We start from the raw sequence: 20541 nt of genomic DNA on the forward strand, positions 1-20541 counted from the left end.
TCCTAGCGCTCTGAACTTGCCCTTCAGAACACATTATATTATGTTTGTTTCTGTATATTCCTGATTATATAGTTAATATCTTCCTCTCCCACTGCACTGTGGTCTCCAAGAACAGGGAGGATGCCTGTTCAATTGCTGTCATATCTCTAACATCCAGTAAAGTGTCTGGTACATGAGCACGTACTCAATAAAAAAGTGCTGTGTTAAAGTATTTAATTACACAAGCACAGTGTAACTTAACTGACGAGGACATTCTGAATACAGCTAATTTCAGTTGTGAATAGATAAATATTTGAAAAACATCAATTCCATCAGTTCATACAAAAATCTTGGCTGTGGTCTCGCTCCTCAACTTATGGTATTGTTGGTCTCAGCTGAGACCCGTTAGAAATGCAGACGCTCAGGACCCTCCCCAGACCAGCTGTGTCAGAATCTGAAATTTACAGGACTCGCCAGGTGCTTCCTATGGGCTGGGATGTGTTGTAAATCAGAGATTAAAAACTCAAGTGTTTTGTTTGGCCAGGCAGATCCCCTAGGTGAGTGAAGTAAACCAGACATTTATGTATAAGCATGATCATAGGTGACTTCTGACACTTGACCTCCCTCACTGGGAGTGGTGGGCACTGTGTTGACCTGGAGATTAACTTCATCTAACAGGGACAGCCATGTGCATATCAAGACGATTGCAGGCCTAGGGTTGCAGGACCCTTGAGCAGTTCAAGAGAAAGAGACACAAACCTGCAAGTAGAATCTGTGGACTCAAGCACTGACAACTAAACTCAGTTCTTTTTATTTATTATTTTTTCTTTTTTTAAAATTAAAGTATAATTAATATATAATGTGTTAGTTTCAGGTGTGCAGCAAAGTGATTCAGTTATACATACACACACACACACACACACACACACACACACATATATATATCTTTTTCAGATTATTTTCCATTACAGGCTATTAAAAGATATTGAATATAGTTCCCTGTGCTATACAGTAGGCCCTTGTTGTTTATCTATTTTATATAGAGTAGTGTGTATCTGTTAATCCCAAATTCCCAATTTATCCTCCCCTCTTTCCTCTTTGGTAACCATAAGTTTGTTTTCCATGTCTGTGGGTCTGTTTCTGTTTCGTATATAAGTTCATTTATATCACTTTTTTAGATTCCACATATAAGGGATATCACATGATATTTGTCTTCCTCTGTCTGACTTTAAGCAGAAGAATCATGAAAGACTTAAGCAGAGTGCACACGTGCCATAGTGCTGGTTGAAACGTCTCTAGTTTGCAAAATTTCTTATCAATGAAGAGACTTTGGGGAATGCAGTAAACAATTCTAAGTCTTCACTAATGCAGATTTCTCTTTTCTCTATTTCATTCCTTCTCTCTTTCATTATTAATTTATTTATTCAATACACATTCTGTGTCTCCTGTGCTGAGTGGTCCCTTTGCCAGGTACAATCAACCTAAAAGTGAATAGCATCGAATGTACATGACGTGCAGTGGCTCACAGTCTCACGATGACAACACTGTACTCAGGAAACACAGTGCTTTATGTAGGTATCACTGCAATAATTGTCACGTCTATTTCTGAGAGATGTTCTTAAGAAGGTTACACTCTAGCTTGAGTGGTTCACAAATCTCAGTGGGAGACAGAGTAGGGCGGACAGCTTCCTGAAGACAAATGGAGCAAAGGAGGTTTACAAGAGGATGTGGTTCAGCCAAAAAGCAATCCCGAGGAGTGAATTCTGAATAGCAGGTGTAGCACCCTCAGTGATTTAAAAATGGGAACGTTTCTTGTAACACTTCATCATTTTTGGAAGGCAAGAAAATCTACTTCATCTTTGCACAGGCGGGAGAGCTGTTTTGCAAAGTTACAGCTCTGAATGCCATTCCTCGGGTAGATTAAGACTTAATTGATTTGACCACATTTGGCATATTTTCTTCTTTTCTAGTTGTAGGGTTCTCTCCAGTTGGTTGGAGGTAATTTTATCTGTCTTTGTCAGAGAAGTTAGCTCTGGAGATGCAGTGACATTTATAAGAAAGCCCCACATGGATAACAAACACTCCACAAGGCTTTATATTTGTGTGGTGGCAGCTGTGATAAAGAATGTAATAAAACTCAACCGAAGATTTCATTCAAATACGGCTTGTTGATTAGCGCACAGTGGTGAGTGAGCAAAGGTCTGGTGAATGTTATACAATATCTGGGATTGGAGTTTTCTGATGAATGCTATATGATATCTGGGACTGGAGTTTCCATCCAGGATGAAAGGATGTTTTGTCTCATTTCACTCAAGCTTTCCATTTCATCGATCCATCTATGTTGAATAATGGTCTGATGATAAAATTTGTAACTTTTCAGGTTTTTTTTTTTTTGAGACAAAATAGTAATTTGTCCTCTAGAACACTCACCACCAAGTAAACAGGCTTGGAGGACTCTCTCTGTCTTCCTGTATCCACTGACTCTGGATAACAAGCCATCCACCTATATGGAATTTATTTCAATGTTTTAGTGTCATCATTCTCATTCTGACTGTGAGAGGATGTTCCTGCCGTATTTGTTCTCCCCATATGACATCTCCAGACCTCATGTTTTGCAAAACCTCTGCATTCTGCACACATACCAACTTCAACAGTATTCCTCTGGAACATTTTGTAGTTTTTCTTCCCTAATCAACAAAATATCAATGTGTCTGCCTGATGCTCCTTCACTCACACTAGAGAGTAGGGGGGCCTAGAGTCACCCAGGAAATCTTGAATTTATTCTATTCTCTAAGGCAACTCTTTCATTTAGACTTTCTTCTTTATTCTCTGTCTCTCTGATTACTTACATAGTTTCCAACCCCCCTCCCCCATCTATATTCTGCACATCAGCCAGGGTGACAGTATTTGACATGAAAATCTGATCACACGTGTCCCCTTCTTGCTTGGAGATTCAGTGGTTTCTCACTGCCTAGAGAATGAATCCCAGACTCCTCATCTGACATACGAACTTCATTGTCTGTGTCTCCTGAATGGAGACACCAGCTACACCAAACACTCCAAACTGCTTCTGACTCTGACACTCTTACACATGGCTTTCCCTTTTGCAAAATGGCACACACACCACTCCCTTCCTCTGTCTCCCCGCTCCTGTCTCCCGAGCTTCTTCCCAGTGACATGTTACCACTTCTTACTGCTTTGAAAGAACAGTCTCCAGAGACTGTCACTCTGGATTCCAATCATGACTCTGCCACTAGCTCTGGACCTTGAAGAAGTTATCCTGCCTCTTGGTGCTTTTGTTTCCTCATCTGTGAATCAGGGTAAAATTAGCGCTCACCTCACTAGGTTGCTGTCAGCACTAAATAAACAAATATATATAACGAATTTATCATGTGAGTACACAATAAATTACTATGACTAACTCCATTAACAGTATCACATTTTATGTAATGTTTTTGGTCACCTTGAGGATAATAAGAAAGCAAACCTATTGGGACCCAAGATCATAAATAGAGGAAAGCATTCCAAAGCCAAATATAAATGATTTGGGGATTAACAATTAATTAGGATCAGTCATTTGCTGTTCTCTTTTGTTGGTTAGTATAGTTAATACATAGTTTTTGAAACTGAAGATTAGAATAAAATGGATTTAAATGAATGAATACCTATATTGGAAAGATGGGATAGAATGTAAAATAGATATCACATAATTACTCAATTGCTTTTCCAATCTCCGTTGAATATTTTATTGGGGCAACAACATTTTCAAATTTTAGGATGTTTATTCTACTCTATCTTAGGAGACTAGGAGAATGGGGATTTGCCATGGTACAGACTTCAATGATTCATAGAATTATCATACCATTTAGCCTAGGTACGCTAAAGATTTTGCTGTCTCTAGGACCAATTGTCTTGGTCTGAAGTTTGAAGGGGTACATAGCATCTGATCCTAAGCCAGGTTTACAATCTCAGGGGACCCTGATGAACAGGAGAAAGTAGGTGCTTTCAGCTGATTTTTGGAAAACTATTTGAATCTCTAGCTGGCTTAGGGACAGATCATGCTTCTATTTAAAGTAATGGTCTCAGGAAGCTGGGATCCTTGATGTTATGACACTCCAAGAATTTCATCGTTGGGACAGAGTTTAATGGTTGGAATTTAATGAAGCTCTAGCTTTAAATAAAAGCAGGCTCGTTTCTTGAAAATCAGCTAGAACAGAGGGAAAGTGAGATGGGACCTCCTTGGCCTCCCCAGCAGCCTCTGGTGATGTCCTCCTAGGGCCAAGGGTGCATCGCTAGGATCCCCGGAATCGCCCTGGAGCATCAGGGGCAGATCACTGATCCGATGATTTATTGATCAAATCAGGACCAGGTTGAGAGTAAAAGGGGGCCAGTTATTTCCACAGCCCGGATTTGCCCAAGATAGTTGTAGAAACTGGGGATGCTCCAGTAAAATCAGGTATTGTGGTTACTGTAATGTTGGAGTGAGGAGAGACGGTTAAAAAATAAAGGGGGTAAGCAGATTTATTATAAATGATTGTTTTCTCCTTGTCTGTGTCCCTCATTCTGTCTCTTTTGCTTGCATATCTATGACTTTTCTTCTGTCTGAATAGGTTTAAGTGTATGTATAGTGCTCAGAAGACCCATGCAATAATAAAAATTCCTATATAAACAAAAGAACCTCCCTCTGTTAAAGTGTCACTGTGTCGTAAACTGCATGATAATAGTGTCATCTGGTAACATTACAATGTTTATGAAGTCCTTGTGTTTTGAGATTCTTAATGTTTACAACAATGCACAACGTTTTACATTTCACTTAAGCGTTCACTACAGATGCATCTGCATTGCAGGTCTAAGCGTGATTTGTCTCTTTTGCTTTGGAGCTTTTCGATTTGAGAGCTATTGTGAGAGTGGCAACATAAATTTAACTTTGTTTCCTCTCTCTGATAACTGCCAGTGTGTTTTAACAATTCATTCATTCAATAAACATTTAATAACTGTCTATGCTGTGTGCCAAACACTGTTAGAGTTTATGTGGGACACAGAGATAAATAAGATGTGGTCTTAGGCTCCAAGGATTCACCACCTGCTAAAATTTTTTTCTATGTTAAGAATATCTTCCTTTGTTTTTAATAACAATCAAATCTTAATGTTTACATTGGTAGAATATGATCAGCAATAATATACTTACATCATCATTTAACTGTCAACTTAAATGAAATTTAAACATTTATCTCTCCTTACTTCTATCCCTGTTCACTTCCTGGGCGTCTTTTCTGTGAAGTTGAGTCATCCAATGATGGCTATTCCGGAACACGAAACTCTTGATTCCGAAGAGGTAAATGGAAGATACAATTGGAAATCTGGTTATCTGTTTCCATGTGATATTAGATTGTAGAAATAAGACAATCTTATTTTTTTAAAATATTAATAAAATCAGTTGTTTTTTAAAAAAAGAAGGAATGAACTGGCCTACTCTGATAGTCACATGAGTAAATTCTTGCTGCTTCTCAATGTGGAAGTTGTACTAGGGGTCCCCATGTGTGTAGCACCTTGGTCACAAACTAACTTCTATCCCCTCTGTCTTCGTGATTTTCTCTTTGGATTCATACGTGAAACCACTGTTGTCTTCTTTTTCTAGAGGGTCAATGGATATCCAATAATACTTATATGTGTCTTCTGAGTCAGAGGTCTCAGGACCTCGTGGTAGCTCAGTTTCCCATCCCCCAAGTGAATTTTGCATATGGCGGGTAGCATACAGACCAGAGTGTGCCATCTCAAACATACCTCTGAATTTCATGCAATGTTTAACCACTTTCACATTTTGAGCTAACATATAAAAATAAATGCAAAAAACCTTTTTATTTTTATAAATGCTATGCCAAAGAGACACGAAAAAGTTTTGTAAAAAAATTTAAATTTTGCGTTAAGAGCAAGAATAACTGAACAATGTTTTCTTTTTCTATATCCCTTCAGACAAAGTGGTAAATATGGAAAAAAGAACGCTTTTTAAAGTACTTATCTTTAAGATGGTAAAAAGTGAGCTCATTCATTCATTCCAGATACCCTCACAAATGAGGCCTGCTCAGTTTTGTAGCCTCTAAGTTTAGAAAAAAATAGTAATAATACAAAAGAGCAGTAAGAATAATACAATTCCAAATAAGGTTCTAAATGAAATCTGAATATTTTGCCAAGCATATTTTCCACACTTTAGGGCGTATTTCATAAAGTGACATCCCTATTTCTGTAAATTTTGAAACGTATCATACAGGACCGATGTGTCTCTCTGCTATACTTTAGTCATTAAAATATAAAGGCATGTTATGAATAGGGGTGAATTTGTATCCTTGACCATATCTCTGATTTTTTTAAAAAATCAGGATTATTGGTGTAATGAGTATGGACATATGGGAAACTGCTGATACATGTAGCCAAGTTGCATTGCTGAACAACTGTAGTAATTCACCTTCCCAGAAACTTGTTATAATACCTGTTTCTGTGTACTATATATCTGTCAGCATTGAGAATTATTATAATTGCCAATTTATTGAGAGTTTATTATATGTTACCATGTTATGCACTTTAGATGCATTATTTTACTTAATCTTCACAAAACATTGTAAGTTAAGTATTATTGTTCCCATTTTACAGATGAGGAAACTGGGGCCAAGAGAAATCCATTTATTGCCTAAAGTCAAATAGCTGACAAGTGTCTGTACAGTCAGGAATGGGATCCAGATATGACTGCCTGGGGTCTATGCTCTTAAACAATCTACTTTCCTCTATCCAGCTATCTTTATCTAAATCTCTATCTATACTATTTAAATCTTTTTCCCCTTTAAAATCATGCTTTAAAATATTTGCAGTTTAAAAGAGCAAATTATCTTTCATTTTTATTTGCATTTAAAAGTTCTGTCTTTTTCTGTTATTCTTGTCTATTTTGCTTTTGCATCATGTTAAGCATTTATCTACTGGTCTAGTAATATTGTTATTATTGAGTTGTAAACTCCCTTTATATATTAAGGAGAATTAACTCTGTCAAATGTGCCAGCTCTTTCACTGTGATGGTGGCAAATTGTGTAATAGTAAAACAATTGGACAAATATGTAGTTCCAAAAAAAGGAGAAAGTTTGAATAAATTTTGTACATTTTCAATGAATGTTAAAAAATAATCAAATGTTCTCTTTCAAACATCATAATTTTGGCTCAAGCTTACAGAGACTACAGATAGAAATAAGAATGTTTCTACACAATAACAGAAAGTCAGTTGGTTGTTTAAATAACAAAAGCATCTGGTTCAGATAACAAATGCTGAATTAACAGAATCTTATGTAATGTGAAAGACTCCATTGCTGAAAAGAACAGAGTAGATGTAGTATTTACACTTTTTGGGCACCAGTTATCACAATCCTAGAGATAAAACTTAGCATTAAGCTAGTGGATAAGATTGTGAAAAAATGATTTCAACTTTCGTGTTTAGAATATATAAAGCAATACCATAAAACCCCCTACAGTTTGAAGTTTAACAATTGTGAGAGATAGTGAGTTACTCTTAGTAACTTAAAACAAATGTACACACACAAATCACAAAATGGAATATTACTCAGCCATAAAAAAGAACAAAATAATGCCATTTGCAGCAACATGGATGGACCTAGAGATTGTCATACTGAGTGAAGTAAGTCATACAGAGAAAGTCAAATATCATATGATATCACTTATATGTGGAATCTAAAATTTGACACAAATGAACTTATTTGCAAAACAGAGATAGACTCATAGATATAGAAAACCAGCAAGGTTACCAAAGGGGAAAGAGGGGGGATAAATTGGGAGTTTGGGATTAACAGATACACACTACTATGTGTAAAATAGGTAAACAACAAGGTCCTACTGTATAGCACAGGGAACTATATTCAATATCTTGTGATAACCTCTAATGGAAAAGAATCTGAAAAAGAATATATATAATATATATATATATATATAACTGAATCACTTTGCTATACACCTGAAAATAACACAACATTGTAATTCCTATACTTCAATAAAAATAAATAAATATATATCAAACTAAAAAAAATAAAAGAAACATAAATAATTAAACTACCATTTTATCCACCTAGTATGCTGGGTTTTACTTAGTTATACTGGCACATTTGGGAGCAATTTAACAACTTTTTACAATTCCTTATGATATGTGATCAGACTGTAATATTTACCCATGTATTTTTCCCAAACCCTCTTTTTGATATGTATTTACCCACAAACTAAGAAAACTACCTGTTTTTATAAAGCACCAAACAAGAAAACTACCTGTTTTTATAAAGCAATTCTCGTCTTATGACCATATGAACTAGGGAGTAAAGCTAGTTACAAATCCAGTGCAAATAAACACTCATGGAAGAACCTTGATCAGATCTGAGAATTTCCCTCTTGGTTTTCTCTCATTTCCTAAAGACAGCAGTCTCCCTTTCTTACTGCCAGACTCCTGTTTCTTGCATTTGATCCTGCTATTTGTAGACACTAGTTTTTCAAATAGATCAGTAATTCATTTAAAAGCAGAGACCTCAGATTTATCTGATTTAATATGATCATCATTTTTACAAGTCCTATGATTTATGAAATCCATTTAAAGATGAGTAACTCAAAATGTCAATTTGACTTCTCATCTAGGTCAGTGGTTCTCAGCTCTGGCTCAACATTAGTATCTCCTGGGACTTTTTAAAAGCCCCAAGAACAGGGTTCCACTCTAGGAAAATGAAATCAAAAAACTTAAAATAGAACTACCATATGACTCAGCAATCCCACTACTGGGCATATACCCATAGAAAACCTTAATTCAAAAAGACACATGCACCCCAATGTTCATTGCAGCACTATTTACAATAGCCAGGTCATGGACGCAACCTAAATGTCCATCAACAGAGGAATGGATAAAGAAGATGTGGTACATATATACAATGGAATATTACTCAGCCATAAAAAGGAACAAAATTGGATCATTTGTAGAGATATGGATAGACCTAGAGACTGTCATACAGAGTGAAGTAAGTCAGAAAGAAAAACAAATATCATATATTAATGCATATATGTGGAATCTGAAAAAATTGGTATAGACAATCTTATTTACAAAGCAGAAATAGAGACACAGACATAGAGAACAAATGTATAGATACCAAGGGGAAGGGGGTGCTGGAATGAACTGGGAGATTGGGATTGACGTATATACACTATTAATACTATGTATAAAATAGATACCTAATGAGAACCTACTGTATAGCTCAGGGAACTCTACTCAGTGCTCTGTGGTGACCTAAGTGAGAAGGAAATCCAAAAAAGAGGGGATATATGTATACGTATAGCTGATTCACTTTGCTGTGCAGTATAAACTAACACAATACTGTAAAGCAACTGTACTCCAATAAAACAAAAAACTATCAATCCAAAAAAAAAAAAAATGTCTCCACTGGTCCCTTGATAAGTTTTAGATTCTCTTTAGAAATCAGAGAAATTGAAATGGAAAAAAAAATCTCATTATTGCTCTGGTGCTCTTAAAAGCACGTGTTTTTTTTTTTTTAAGCAATGCTTAAAAGTATTTTTTAAAAGTCAAAATCAAAGTAAACTATTAAGCTCAAAAAAAAAAAAAGAATCTCTGGAGGTGGGCAAATGCTGGTTTAAAATCTCCGTCGGTGATTTACATGTACAACAGGAATTGAGATCCTCAAATTCTAGCTCCTTCACTGGCAGTCTAGAAAAGTCAATCATTTGGAACCTTGGAAACACAAATTTGAAAGTAAAAGCAGGAGGATCATAAGAAATGGTGTTTCAGGGAATGCTTTGAATTAATAAAAATTTGGGTCACAAATTCTTCCTGTCTAATGTCATAAAAGTTTAACCTGTACTTTAATCTATGGTAGATTACTTCTAAGATATCTGTTCTATGCTGAGATTCACTGTAATTGAGTTAGTAAAACCTAATGCTTTGTTTCCTTTGACATTCTACACAGGTTTGGAAAATACTTAGGCTGGGGCCAGGCATAGCATTTGGTGTGAGTTGAGTCTGAGGGCTAGTACTTCCAAAGAATGTTTTATTTAACATTTTATTTGGCACTTTAAAAAATACTTGGCCACTGATTAATGCTCATAGAAGAAAGAGAGATCCCTAAACAATGGACTTAACCATTGTGATCAGCTGGTTGATCAATTTTCAAAGGAAGATCACTTTCATATATTTTTCTTTTGAGTGTGCTTGCATTTATTTTTTTAATTTTATTGAAGTATAGTTGATTTAAAATGTGTTAATTTCTGCTTCACAGCAAAGTGATTCAGCTATACATATATATATATATTCTTTTTCATATTCTTTTCCATTATGGTTTATCACAGGATATTGAATATAGTTCCCTGTGCTATACAGTAGGACCTTGTTGTTCATCCATCCTATGTATAATAGTTTGCATCTGCTAATCCCAGACTCCCAATCCTTCTTCCCTTCTCCCAACCCCTTGGCAACCACAAGTCTGTTCTCTATGTCTGTGAGTCTGTTTCTGCGTCATAGAGATGTTCATTTGTGTTGTATTTTAGATTCCACATATAAGTGATATCATATGGTGTTTGTCTCTTTCTGACTTACTTCGCTTAGTATAATAATCTCTAGTTCCATCCATGTTGCTGTAAATGGCATTATTTCATTCTTTTTTATGGCTGACTAGTATTCCATTGTGTGTGTGTGTGTGTGTGTGTGTGTGTGTGTGTGTGTGTGTGTGTATATATATATATATATATATATATATATATATATATATACCACAACTTCTTTATCCATTCCCCTGTTGATGGACATTTAGGTTGTTTCCATGTCTTGGCTATTGTGAATAGTGCTGCTATGAGCATAGGGGCACAGGTATCTTTTTGAATTAGTTTTGTCCAGATATATGCCCAGGGATGGGATTTCTGGATTGCACGGTAACTCTATTTTTAGTTTTTTGAGGACCCTCCATACTGTTTGCCATAGTGGTTGCACCAGTTTACATTCCCACCAACAACTGTTGACACCAATGCAGTAATCTCCAAGTAGGTGTACATATAACACCATCTAATTTAAAGCAGACTCTCTGCCTGAGATAAATGCTTTCTGATTATAGTTACTTAGAAAAAATTAAATTCCACTAGCAACCATAATTTCTGATTGTATTCATCATATCTGGTGAATTCAGCAACTTGGATCCACAACCAGTCTCTATACCCACTTCTCTCTCTACAGGTTTAAATGTGAAAGTCACACAGGGGATGAGATATAAACCGACCTGCCACTCTTCACATCACCTGCTACACTCAGTCCTAGGCCTATTTTATTTTTAACTGAGGGTCAATTGATTTTCAAAAACATGATTAAATGCATTTGGTTCTGACCTTTCATATCCACTTATTATTAACACAGCTGGAGAGCTAATCATTCACTACCTGCCCATAGAACACATACTAGGCAAATTCTTCTCCTGTTATCTTATTCCTTCTCTTTGCAGATTTTTAATAAACACTTAAGGGTTCCCAAGATAACAATTCTGCTGGCAAGGTGACCATCTAGGATTGATTTGTTCCTGCAGTGTATATAAACTGCAAAACAAAAACAAAAATATAAGTTTTTGTGTTCATTTTATTTTGAATACCAGAACCTCCATTGATGACTCGAGTTCTAATTTTATGGGTCGGGTGTCTCATTCCTTTATCTTTATTCTCCAGATTAGAACACACAAAAGAGTAAAATAAATTATTTGTCCATGGAAGCAACTCTCATTTTCTGGTTTGATTTAAGGGTAAAAATGAAATTACCAAGAGGAATGGGCCCACTCTATTCTCTTCAGGCAATCTCCCATAAATATTATTTACCAAAATCAAGCTTTGGTAAATCTTGGATTGCAACATTCAAGGTTGTAACCATAGGGAAGAACTTGCTATCTGGATATTTTTAACTGCTGATGAAAAGAAGATTCACATGCTTTGATCGACAACTTGCTAGAGGGCCAGGGTAAATCTGTCTTATAAAGAAACCTCATATGAATACCTGAATGAGTAGCTACCTTGCCCAGCCATCCAGGTGGGCAAGGACATTCTGACAACCAGATTTAGCAACAGTGGACCCCATCAAGATGACCTTCCTGTGTTGTAAGCCCACAGCCTGTGTTGAGGAAATAAAATTTAAAAATATATATATTTGCCAACCCAGGAGTCCTCTTCACAAAAGTGGTAGAGAAAGAAAACACTTATATTATTGACTAAGCATTCAAACCAGAATTTGATGCCTATCACAAACACTAAGAGACTGAAAAGAGAGAAGAAATCTCACGCTTCATATAGCCGAGCAGGTGTAACCCATTATATATATGTTCTCAAGATAAACAATAATTCAATTTATCCTCAAGTAAGAGGACTTGACAAGTACCATTTATTACACACAGTTCATCCTAAATCACCTGTTAATTGGGGGGACCATCTGTGTCAGTTCATTGGCTTTACCCAAAGGAAAAAGAAACTTCTCATATCTTTATGACAGGAGGTAGTTTTATATCTTAGAGCCAGGTGTCAGCTAAAGTTAGGCTCCCACCCTCCCTCAGAAACTAGGAGAAACTCGGAGATAAGGCTGCTATCTCCCTCGGATGTTTACCTTCAAAGGAGATGGTTCTCAAGTCCTTGAGACTTTCCTGAGTCTTAAAGCTGACAAAATGCCCATCTAGTTTTCACAAGGATTTATCACCATTTCAAAGAGAGGAAAATGTACTTATAAAGACAAGTTTTCTAAAATAAATTGCTCTAGGAACAAGGGAGGGAAATCTCTTCACTTATTTTCAACAAGGGGAATTAAGCCTCTTTTCAAACGTTTCTCTTTGTCCTTACACCTGGCTGACATGGGGCAGAACTGAAATCTCAGAGTCTGACCCTGAAATAGGCACTAAAAAGAAAGAAGTCTCACTGATTTTTCTTTTCTAGGGACTCCGTTGATAATACTGTAGAAGAAGTGGGGGTTTGACAGTTTGGGGGTTTCTCCTTCAAAGTCTTTTCAAGAGCTTAATGTTGATTTTTATATTGTAGTGAATCACAGTAAAAAGCTGAGCAGAAGTCAGAAAGTAGGACAGACATTCCTGTGTGTGCTAGTTTTTCAAGATAAACAAACAAAATAATAGAATCAGGGTTAATAACTATGTGGAGGTCAGGTAACCCAGATATTAAACGGTTTTGACCCCAGATTCAATATTGTCTTTCCTAGAGTTAATTATATCCACATTCTCCACCTACCATCCTACCTTTGCAGAACCTTAGCTAATGAACATCTTATCACTTCTGGCTTATGGATAATAAATTCTGATACTAGATCTTGTATTTTTACACCATAGTTAGTAGTTATGTAAATGTTCAAAATATATTGAAAATCTTTCAGAAAAAAATGAATATGTAGCTGTCAATAAATTATGATATACATTTTCTGGAAATGACAATTTGCTCTGGTTTCATCTTTATAAAAACATATATGTAGATCATTCTGCTTTCATTTGGCAGCTAAGAATATTCAGAGTTGGTTATGTATTAAAAGGGAAGGAAAAATCAATTTACACAGCACATTCTTTAAGAATGTTCTTTCTGTAATATTGGATTAAAGTTTCACAGCTACATCACTTATTACCCAAAGTTAACTCTAAGCAAAACAAATTTTGGAATGTGACTCCCTTCAAAATTATGATTTTGTAAATGTCTTAAGGTCTTTCTTATTTATATTTTCTTATCCAAAATAACTCTGTTGTTCAACTGGTGATAGGATATAATACTGAGCCTTCACTGCCAGCGGTCTAGTCTGAAAATAATGATTTATTTATTTTATTAATGATCTCCATCTTCTTAAATGTAGACATATGATTTTCCCAGGTTATTCAGCTCTTTACCTATACTCAGATTGGCAAAGGAAAGTAGAAACGCCACAAAAGGCCCAAAATCATGACTCTACCTGTCATAGCATCATGCCATTTCAAACCAGCTGCTGAATCATGGTGGCAAACATTACTTTGACCTTCCATCGCATTCAGGAAGAGCTGAGAAATAGTGCTCAGTTTGTCAGCCTGGTGTCAGAGGATGAGATACTTATTCTTCTTCAATCTCATTTAATTATTCCTATAATTATAACATCTTACATTTGAAAGATAATTGAGAGGGCATTTAGTCCAATATTTTATTGAATGTTATAATCCCGTATAACCTTATAAGTCTTCTGTTGAAACTCTTCTGGTGACAGAGAGTTTACCATTTATAAGCCAGACGTGATATATGTTTTAAAATGGATGAAACAAACTAATGACTGCATGAACAACAACAAAAAAAAAACAAGAAACATTGAACAAACGAGGGTTTAGTTTCAAATACTGTGGCCTTGGGCATGATATTTAATCTTTGGAGCCTCAATTTCATTCTCTGTAATATGAGATCAAAGGATTATGGTGAAGATTTGCATTCATGCATGTAAAGTGCTTAGTATTGATATATAAAATAAATAGCCCTTCATAAAGGTTAGCCAAAGAAGATGATTTCTTTAAATCTTTTGTGAGAGTAACTACCAAATGTTGCTACTCTCAGGAAAATCAAAAACATGCTAATTTTTATTTGTTAGAAAGAAAAGGAGGAATTGAGGCTTTTTCTCCTTTCATTCGAAACTTTCAGAGAATTCCAGATGATGAAAGCTACAACTCAGTTATTTCATGACTATTGATTTTCTGTGGCTAGAACAAATCAGTGCAGGAGTGAAGCTACTTCTTGTTTTAGCAACTTTTCCTCCACCTCCTCCTTCTAATCTAACAAATGCAGCTCCTCTTCCATGATGCAGGACGTGTCCTGTTTCACCATCCTGCTCAGCCACTTGGCTATGCCACCTGCAGTTTTCCTGTCTGCTTTCCTTACGCCTTGCACATACCCCATGTCCACCTTGGAGCCAACTTTGAGCCACAGCTTTCTCAGACGATTGCTTCTTCACCCTGTGATCCAGCCCAGGACAAAACAACCAACCAAACAACCAACAACGAACCAAACAAACAAAAAACAACTTATTTACAAAACAGAAATAGAGTCTCGGATGTGGAAAACAAACCCATGGTTACCGGGGGGAAATGGGAGGGGGGAGGGATAAATTGGGAGTTGGGGACTGACATATACACACTACTATATATAAAATTGATAATGAATAAGGACCTACTGTATAGCACAGGGAACTGTACCTATCACTCTGTAATGACCTATATGCGAAAAGAATCTAAAAATGCGTGGATATATGTATAACTGATTCACTTTGCTGTACACCTGAAACCAACACAACATTGTAAATCAACTGTACGCCAATAAAAATTAAAAAAAAAACCAAAAAACAGAGAGAGTTGCCTAAAGAAGAGAAACTGACCTCCCTCAATTTCCACCAGCCATTTTGGGATGAAATGCTCCTTTGACAGCCATGCATTGGCACCTGGAAATACAAACTTATGGTCATTTCCTTCCACTGACGTCATTTCATCACATTGTTCTATTAGAGTACAGTTTTAGAACTAAATTTCTCTTTTGCCCTCCTCTCTGATATTTTCTTTTATACTTCTTTCTCGACTGGTATGATCTGCTAATACCAATCTCCACTCAGTTAAGTTTATCTTGTCCGCTCCAGACAGTGTAACCCTATCAAATAGAGATTGATGGATAAAGAAATCAGTGCAACCACTCCACTCCATACTCCATAGCAAGAGGTTCATTTGCTGTCTCTCACTTTTGTAATGTTCCCTTTTGCGAAAGCTGGGACTTAATCCAATCCCAGTTCACTTTACGTCCTCCGTGTTTTAGAGGTTACATTTTACGGAACAATGCACTCAGTACTAAAGGAAAAGGTAACCAAGCAATTGAAGGGTGAGGAGGTGTGGGTGGGTTATGGCAGGGCTGTTCCTTAAGGTGGCATCAGCCCCTCAAAGCCATGGTCACCCCTCTCAGGAGGCCAGAACTGCTCTTGCTGAGCCCTTGAGAGATCAGGGTCTGATCTGAAGATACAGCTGTGTGTCTTTATCCTGCCATTAACTGTATAACAAGAAAACAGCTACTGAGGAAAAAAATAAACAAAAACTTCCTACTCCAAACCATTTTTTATATGAGATGCTACACCTGAATATGAATGGGGCATAGTTTTTAAAATTCTATATCTCCATTAACCTGACTACTATTTTCTCTTATTTTGCAGCAATGAAGATGGAGAAGTGAAAACCCAGGCTGGGCTGAAGCTTTTTGGAGTGCTGGTGCTAATCACTTGCTAGATTTAACTTTTATTACTATTTTTTGTCAGTCTTAGTGTTTCCTTTATGAACTGCAGTGGAACTAAAAAAAAGTTTCCTGCAGGCACATAACATGGAAGTACTCACTAATACCTGGCATAGGAGATATTTACCTACAGTTTCTCCCACCGCTGTTAGAGCCTTGAATGCCTTCTATTAAGCTGACAGCAATACTAACATGCCCCTCTGTTTAGCAGCCAAACCACAGGGAAATAGAAGGATGGGTGTGACGATTTTTCAACACCAGTTTTTTTTTTTTTTTTTTTCGTTACACGGGCCTCTCACTGTTGTGGCCTCTCCCGTTGCGGAGCACAGGCTCCGGACACGCAGGCTCAGCGGCCATGGCTCACGGGCCCAGCCGCTCCGCAGCATGTGGGATCTTCCCGGACCGGGGCACGAACCCGTGTCCCCTGCATCGGCAGGCGGACTCTCAACCACTGCGCCACCAGGGAAGCCCAACACCAGTTTTATTTAATGCACACATTACTCCCTGAATCAAGATTTATTCCCCTTCTGCTTAATTTCTTTTTCATGTAAAAAAAAAGAACAGCAACTTTTTAAAAAGGAGCCCCTGCCTGCTTTCAGGAGTTCACTGGGGGAGCTCTTCAATGTGAGAAAGTTGGTATTTTCACAAAATGCATGCTATTTTCCTGTTCTGTTTGGGTTCTGTGCTTGATGGGACAGACAGTCATGTTGAGGTGGTGTTGCTGGAATGTTTCTAACATCACTGTCTCTCTGACCATCACCACATGATTCTTGCAAAGGCTACTTCAGTGTTAGTTTGTACCCATAATCTTGGGAGCAACCAAGACCATAGAGCAAACCACACTGTTGGTGACAATCCCGGAGCCAACCTCCAGCAGGCCCAATGCCCACCATATTGGCCGTGGTCTCTTTTTTCCCAGCTGCCATCCTCAGTATCCTGTGCTCACCTTCTCTAAGTGGTTTCCTTTTTCTAGTCTTCTACTGGGGCAACACACTAAGGAAGAGTCCACAATAGTTCTGGACAGTGAGCTCCTGGTAGCAGAGGACTCTCAGTAGAGACTATACCCTCGCACACAACACATGCTCCCCTGGGAGCCAGCTCTGTCTGAGCCATGGCTCCCTCAGACCACTGCTCCATCACCCCCATCATCCTGCCACAGGCCATTTTGGAAGGCTCCATTGCCAGTCATCAGTTGGCACCTGGAAACACAAAGTTCTCATCATCTCCTCCATTAGTGCGTGAGAAGCAGTGGAGCCTTAATAAAGCTTTCTGCTCTCTCTCCTCCCCTAAACAAAAATCTCTACCTGCTAAATTGTGTGAGGCATCACTTTAGATTATTGAAAACCATCTCTAGTATTCAGTGTGCTCTGATCATGTGTCAGGCACCATGAATTTGATTTAACCTTCACACTGAGCCTGTGAGACAGATAATAGTATTTTTCATATTCTATGTTTGTAAGAATAGGCTTCAAAAGGTTAAATCAAGCTAGTAAGTGATAGAGACAGAATTAACATCCAGATAATCAGATTCTAAGACCAAGTTATTTATTCAGTCATTTGTCCATTCATTTTTGACTTTGAGAATGAAAGGTTGAGTTGATCACACTCCCTAATTCATTGCTGTTATAAGTTTGGGCAAGACCCCCTCTTCTGTGTACTTGTTGATTGGGTGATTGATTGATTAACTTTTATAACAATTTCTATCTTCCCTTCTGCTAAAAGCACACATTCTTGTGTTTGATAAATATTCTTTACCTGTATATGTTTTGAGGATGTGCATTGTTTTTCTCTGCATATGTATTTAATAAAAGTAAATGACATTATAGTTTATATTTTGTTTCTTTTCTTTTTCCACTTAGCACATGGTTTTTAAGCTCTATCCACATTGTTCTATAAATACCTAGTGGATTGTTTCCTCACAGCTACCTGGGGTGCGGTCTTCACATCTCACCTGCCCACCTGCCCCACGGTGCGCTCTCAGTTTGCATCCCTCTACCAGGAACAGCTGTGATGTGTATTGTTGCATGTAACCTCCTGTGGACTTTGTGAGAATTTCTCTGGACTATATACCCAGGTTTAGAATTGTTTAAGTCTGTATGTGCTTAATTTGATGAAGTGCTCCCAGACTGCTATTCTCTAGAATGCATGTCCTCATTTTTATTCCCACCAGCAATGTGTGAGGGCTCTTATGTCCCTGAGTATCTCTCTACTTGGAGATAGGAGCTTTGAAACCTCAGGCTTTACCATCTTTGAAGGCAACTTATAAGACAGGAAATTTGTTTGAATATGGTGTCCTATTCACCTTAAGTTTTCCAGTTCTCAGAGACTTCTAGACCCTTTAACTCAGTGCAGTTGTCACTTAGGTGTTATTGTTTTCATATCATCAATGAAAGCCTTATTTCTGAAGGATTATTTGACTGAGGTCAAATAAGGCAGTGATGGATAAACCTAGCACAAGGCCTTTTGGCTTTCCTACTATGCTATTTCTACCCAAACAACCTGCATCCGAACATCATAGTCCAATCTGTTCAGCTTCTCAGCAAAGATCAGAGTGTTGAGACCATGAAAACAGGGTGGACAAGTTGGTTGCAGGGAGAACATGGAGAGCAGAGTGCCTTTCAGGTTGGTTGGTACTAGCATCAGTGTCCTGAGCAACTTAGGAGCACAACTGATTCTTGTGAGGAGGAAGGAGGTGGGAGTAGGTAGTGTGGAATAGACAAATGCTGAGGGTCTATCTTTATTTGGGTTCTGTGGCAAGTAGATTTGAAGACAAGTATTTAGCGTGATGAGTTTACCTGGGAGGTGACCATAGGCATCCCTGGTAACGGAGTGAGGCAGCGAGTCAGGGGAGGGAAGGAACCGGTAAAGAATCCATCAGAAGTTCAGTTACTACAGTGGATGACTGGAGCTCATGCCCCTGGAGCTCAACCCCCCTGTGGGGGGAGGTTCTAGGACACAAGGCTGAATATGTCTCACAGTTGATTCAACTCAGAGGAAAGGAAACTGGGGTTGTCATTCTAAAGCTGGACTATCAACCTTTACTCGGCCCTGATTTCTTTCTTTGTAAAGTTTTTTTTTTTTTTGACTTTTCATGATACATTTCTAATAGGACTCATTATTTCCTTGTGAAATTTTAATTTGGAAAAATGGGAAGTCCCTTGAATATTGTTCTTTATAGTCTCTGAAGAACATACAGGAAGGAATAGTTAATGGAAAGCTTAAGGAATAAGGGGAATTCTCAAGATTTTATGTATTAAACAAGCAGACAATTCTGCAATTAGCACTAGGAACTTTAACTCGACTGCCCTGGATTATCACATTTGAAATAATCTTTCTCTATTAGAAATTAAATAAACTATGTGAGAAGGTCATTTGGTTTGTAAGAAGGAAAGATTGTTTTGCTTAAAGCAAGTCTAGAGGCCTTAGAATAATTAAATAGTAATTAGGAAATATTACTGAATTTGTTTAAATATATATATATATTACATTTTGGGGACTTTCCACATATTCCTGTGGTATGTCATAAAATTATAATTCCCTCATACTGTAGAACATATTATTCTCAATATATTTGACTAGAAATCCTTTTTCTTTATTTTATACTTTAATGAACACACTTTATTTTTGTAAAGGTTTTCTAATGGATTTATTTGGAATTGTTCAATATCACTTAGGCACCTGAGTCTAGACTTTCCTTAACTGAAAACTCTGGGAATAAATATTAAAAAAATGAAACTATACAACAGGTAAAGGAAGCTTAGTAAATAATGTAAATAAAAGACAAAATTTTTCCAGGGGGCTACAGATGGTGACTCAGATACTGAACAGAATCTCTAAAATGAAAACAGTGACAGATTCAACCCAATGGACAAAAGAAATCCCTGTGCAATATTTAGCTGAAAGCATGCTTCATGGCAGTACCAATAGAGAGGCAAAATTGTGGATAATAATGGGGATGAGACTGAAAAACATTCCTCTGTCAAGTTCTCCCTCATCGCCAGGCCCCCTTCAGATTAGCAACCTGAATTTGAAACTCATCCTAGGCTCTGACCTGACGCTTGCCTGAGGGGCTGATCCCTTAACTCTAGGGACCTCTATGCTAGAAAATTTGCCATATTCAGGTCTCTGGTGCAGCTGTGATCTCAAGCCCCAGGGCTAACCTACACAGCAAAGGGGATGGGGGAGACTTGACCTTAGACTTGAACCGTTTGGGAGTCTCAATTTGTGGTTATGAAT

At 37.4% G+C, this 20541-nt stretch overlaps 1 protein-coding gene across 2 annotated transcripts in view; it reads left to right on the forward strand.

The window, feature by feature from the left end:
- The window catches only part of MLIP (muscular LMNA interacting protein), a 290707-nt gene extending 274186 nt beyond the window's left edge, over nucleotides 1–16521 (forward strand). Inside the window, exons 12-13 of one of the 2 annotated variants that reach the window (XM_029242994.1) lie at nucleotides 5261–5314; nucleotides 16229–16521. In XM_029242994.1, coding sequence (XP_029098827.1) covers nucleotides 5261–5314; nucleotides 16229–16234 — 60 coding nt within the window. In that variant the 3' untranslated portion in view covers nucleotides 16235–16521. The remainder of the gene's footprint in view (nucleotides 1–5260; nucleotides 5315–16228) is intronic. The other variant, XM_029242992.1, reaches the window with a different exon arrangement.
- The last annotated feature ends 4020 nt before the right edge of the window (nucleotides 16522–20541 follow it).

The sequence above is a fragment of the Monodon monoceros genome, unplaced genomic scaffold, assembly GCF_005190385.1.
Source record: "Monodon monoceros isolate NGI ecotype Baffin Bay Population unplaced genomic scaffold, NGI_Narwhal_1 Super_Scaffold_3, whole genome shotgun sequence".
NCBI classification, from domain to species: Eukaryota; Metazoa; Chordata; class Mammalia; order Artiodactyla; family Monodontidae; genus Monodon; species Monodon monoceros.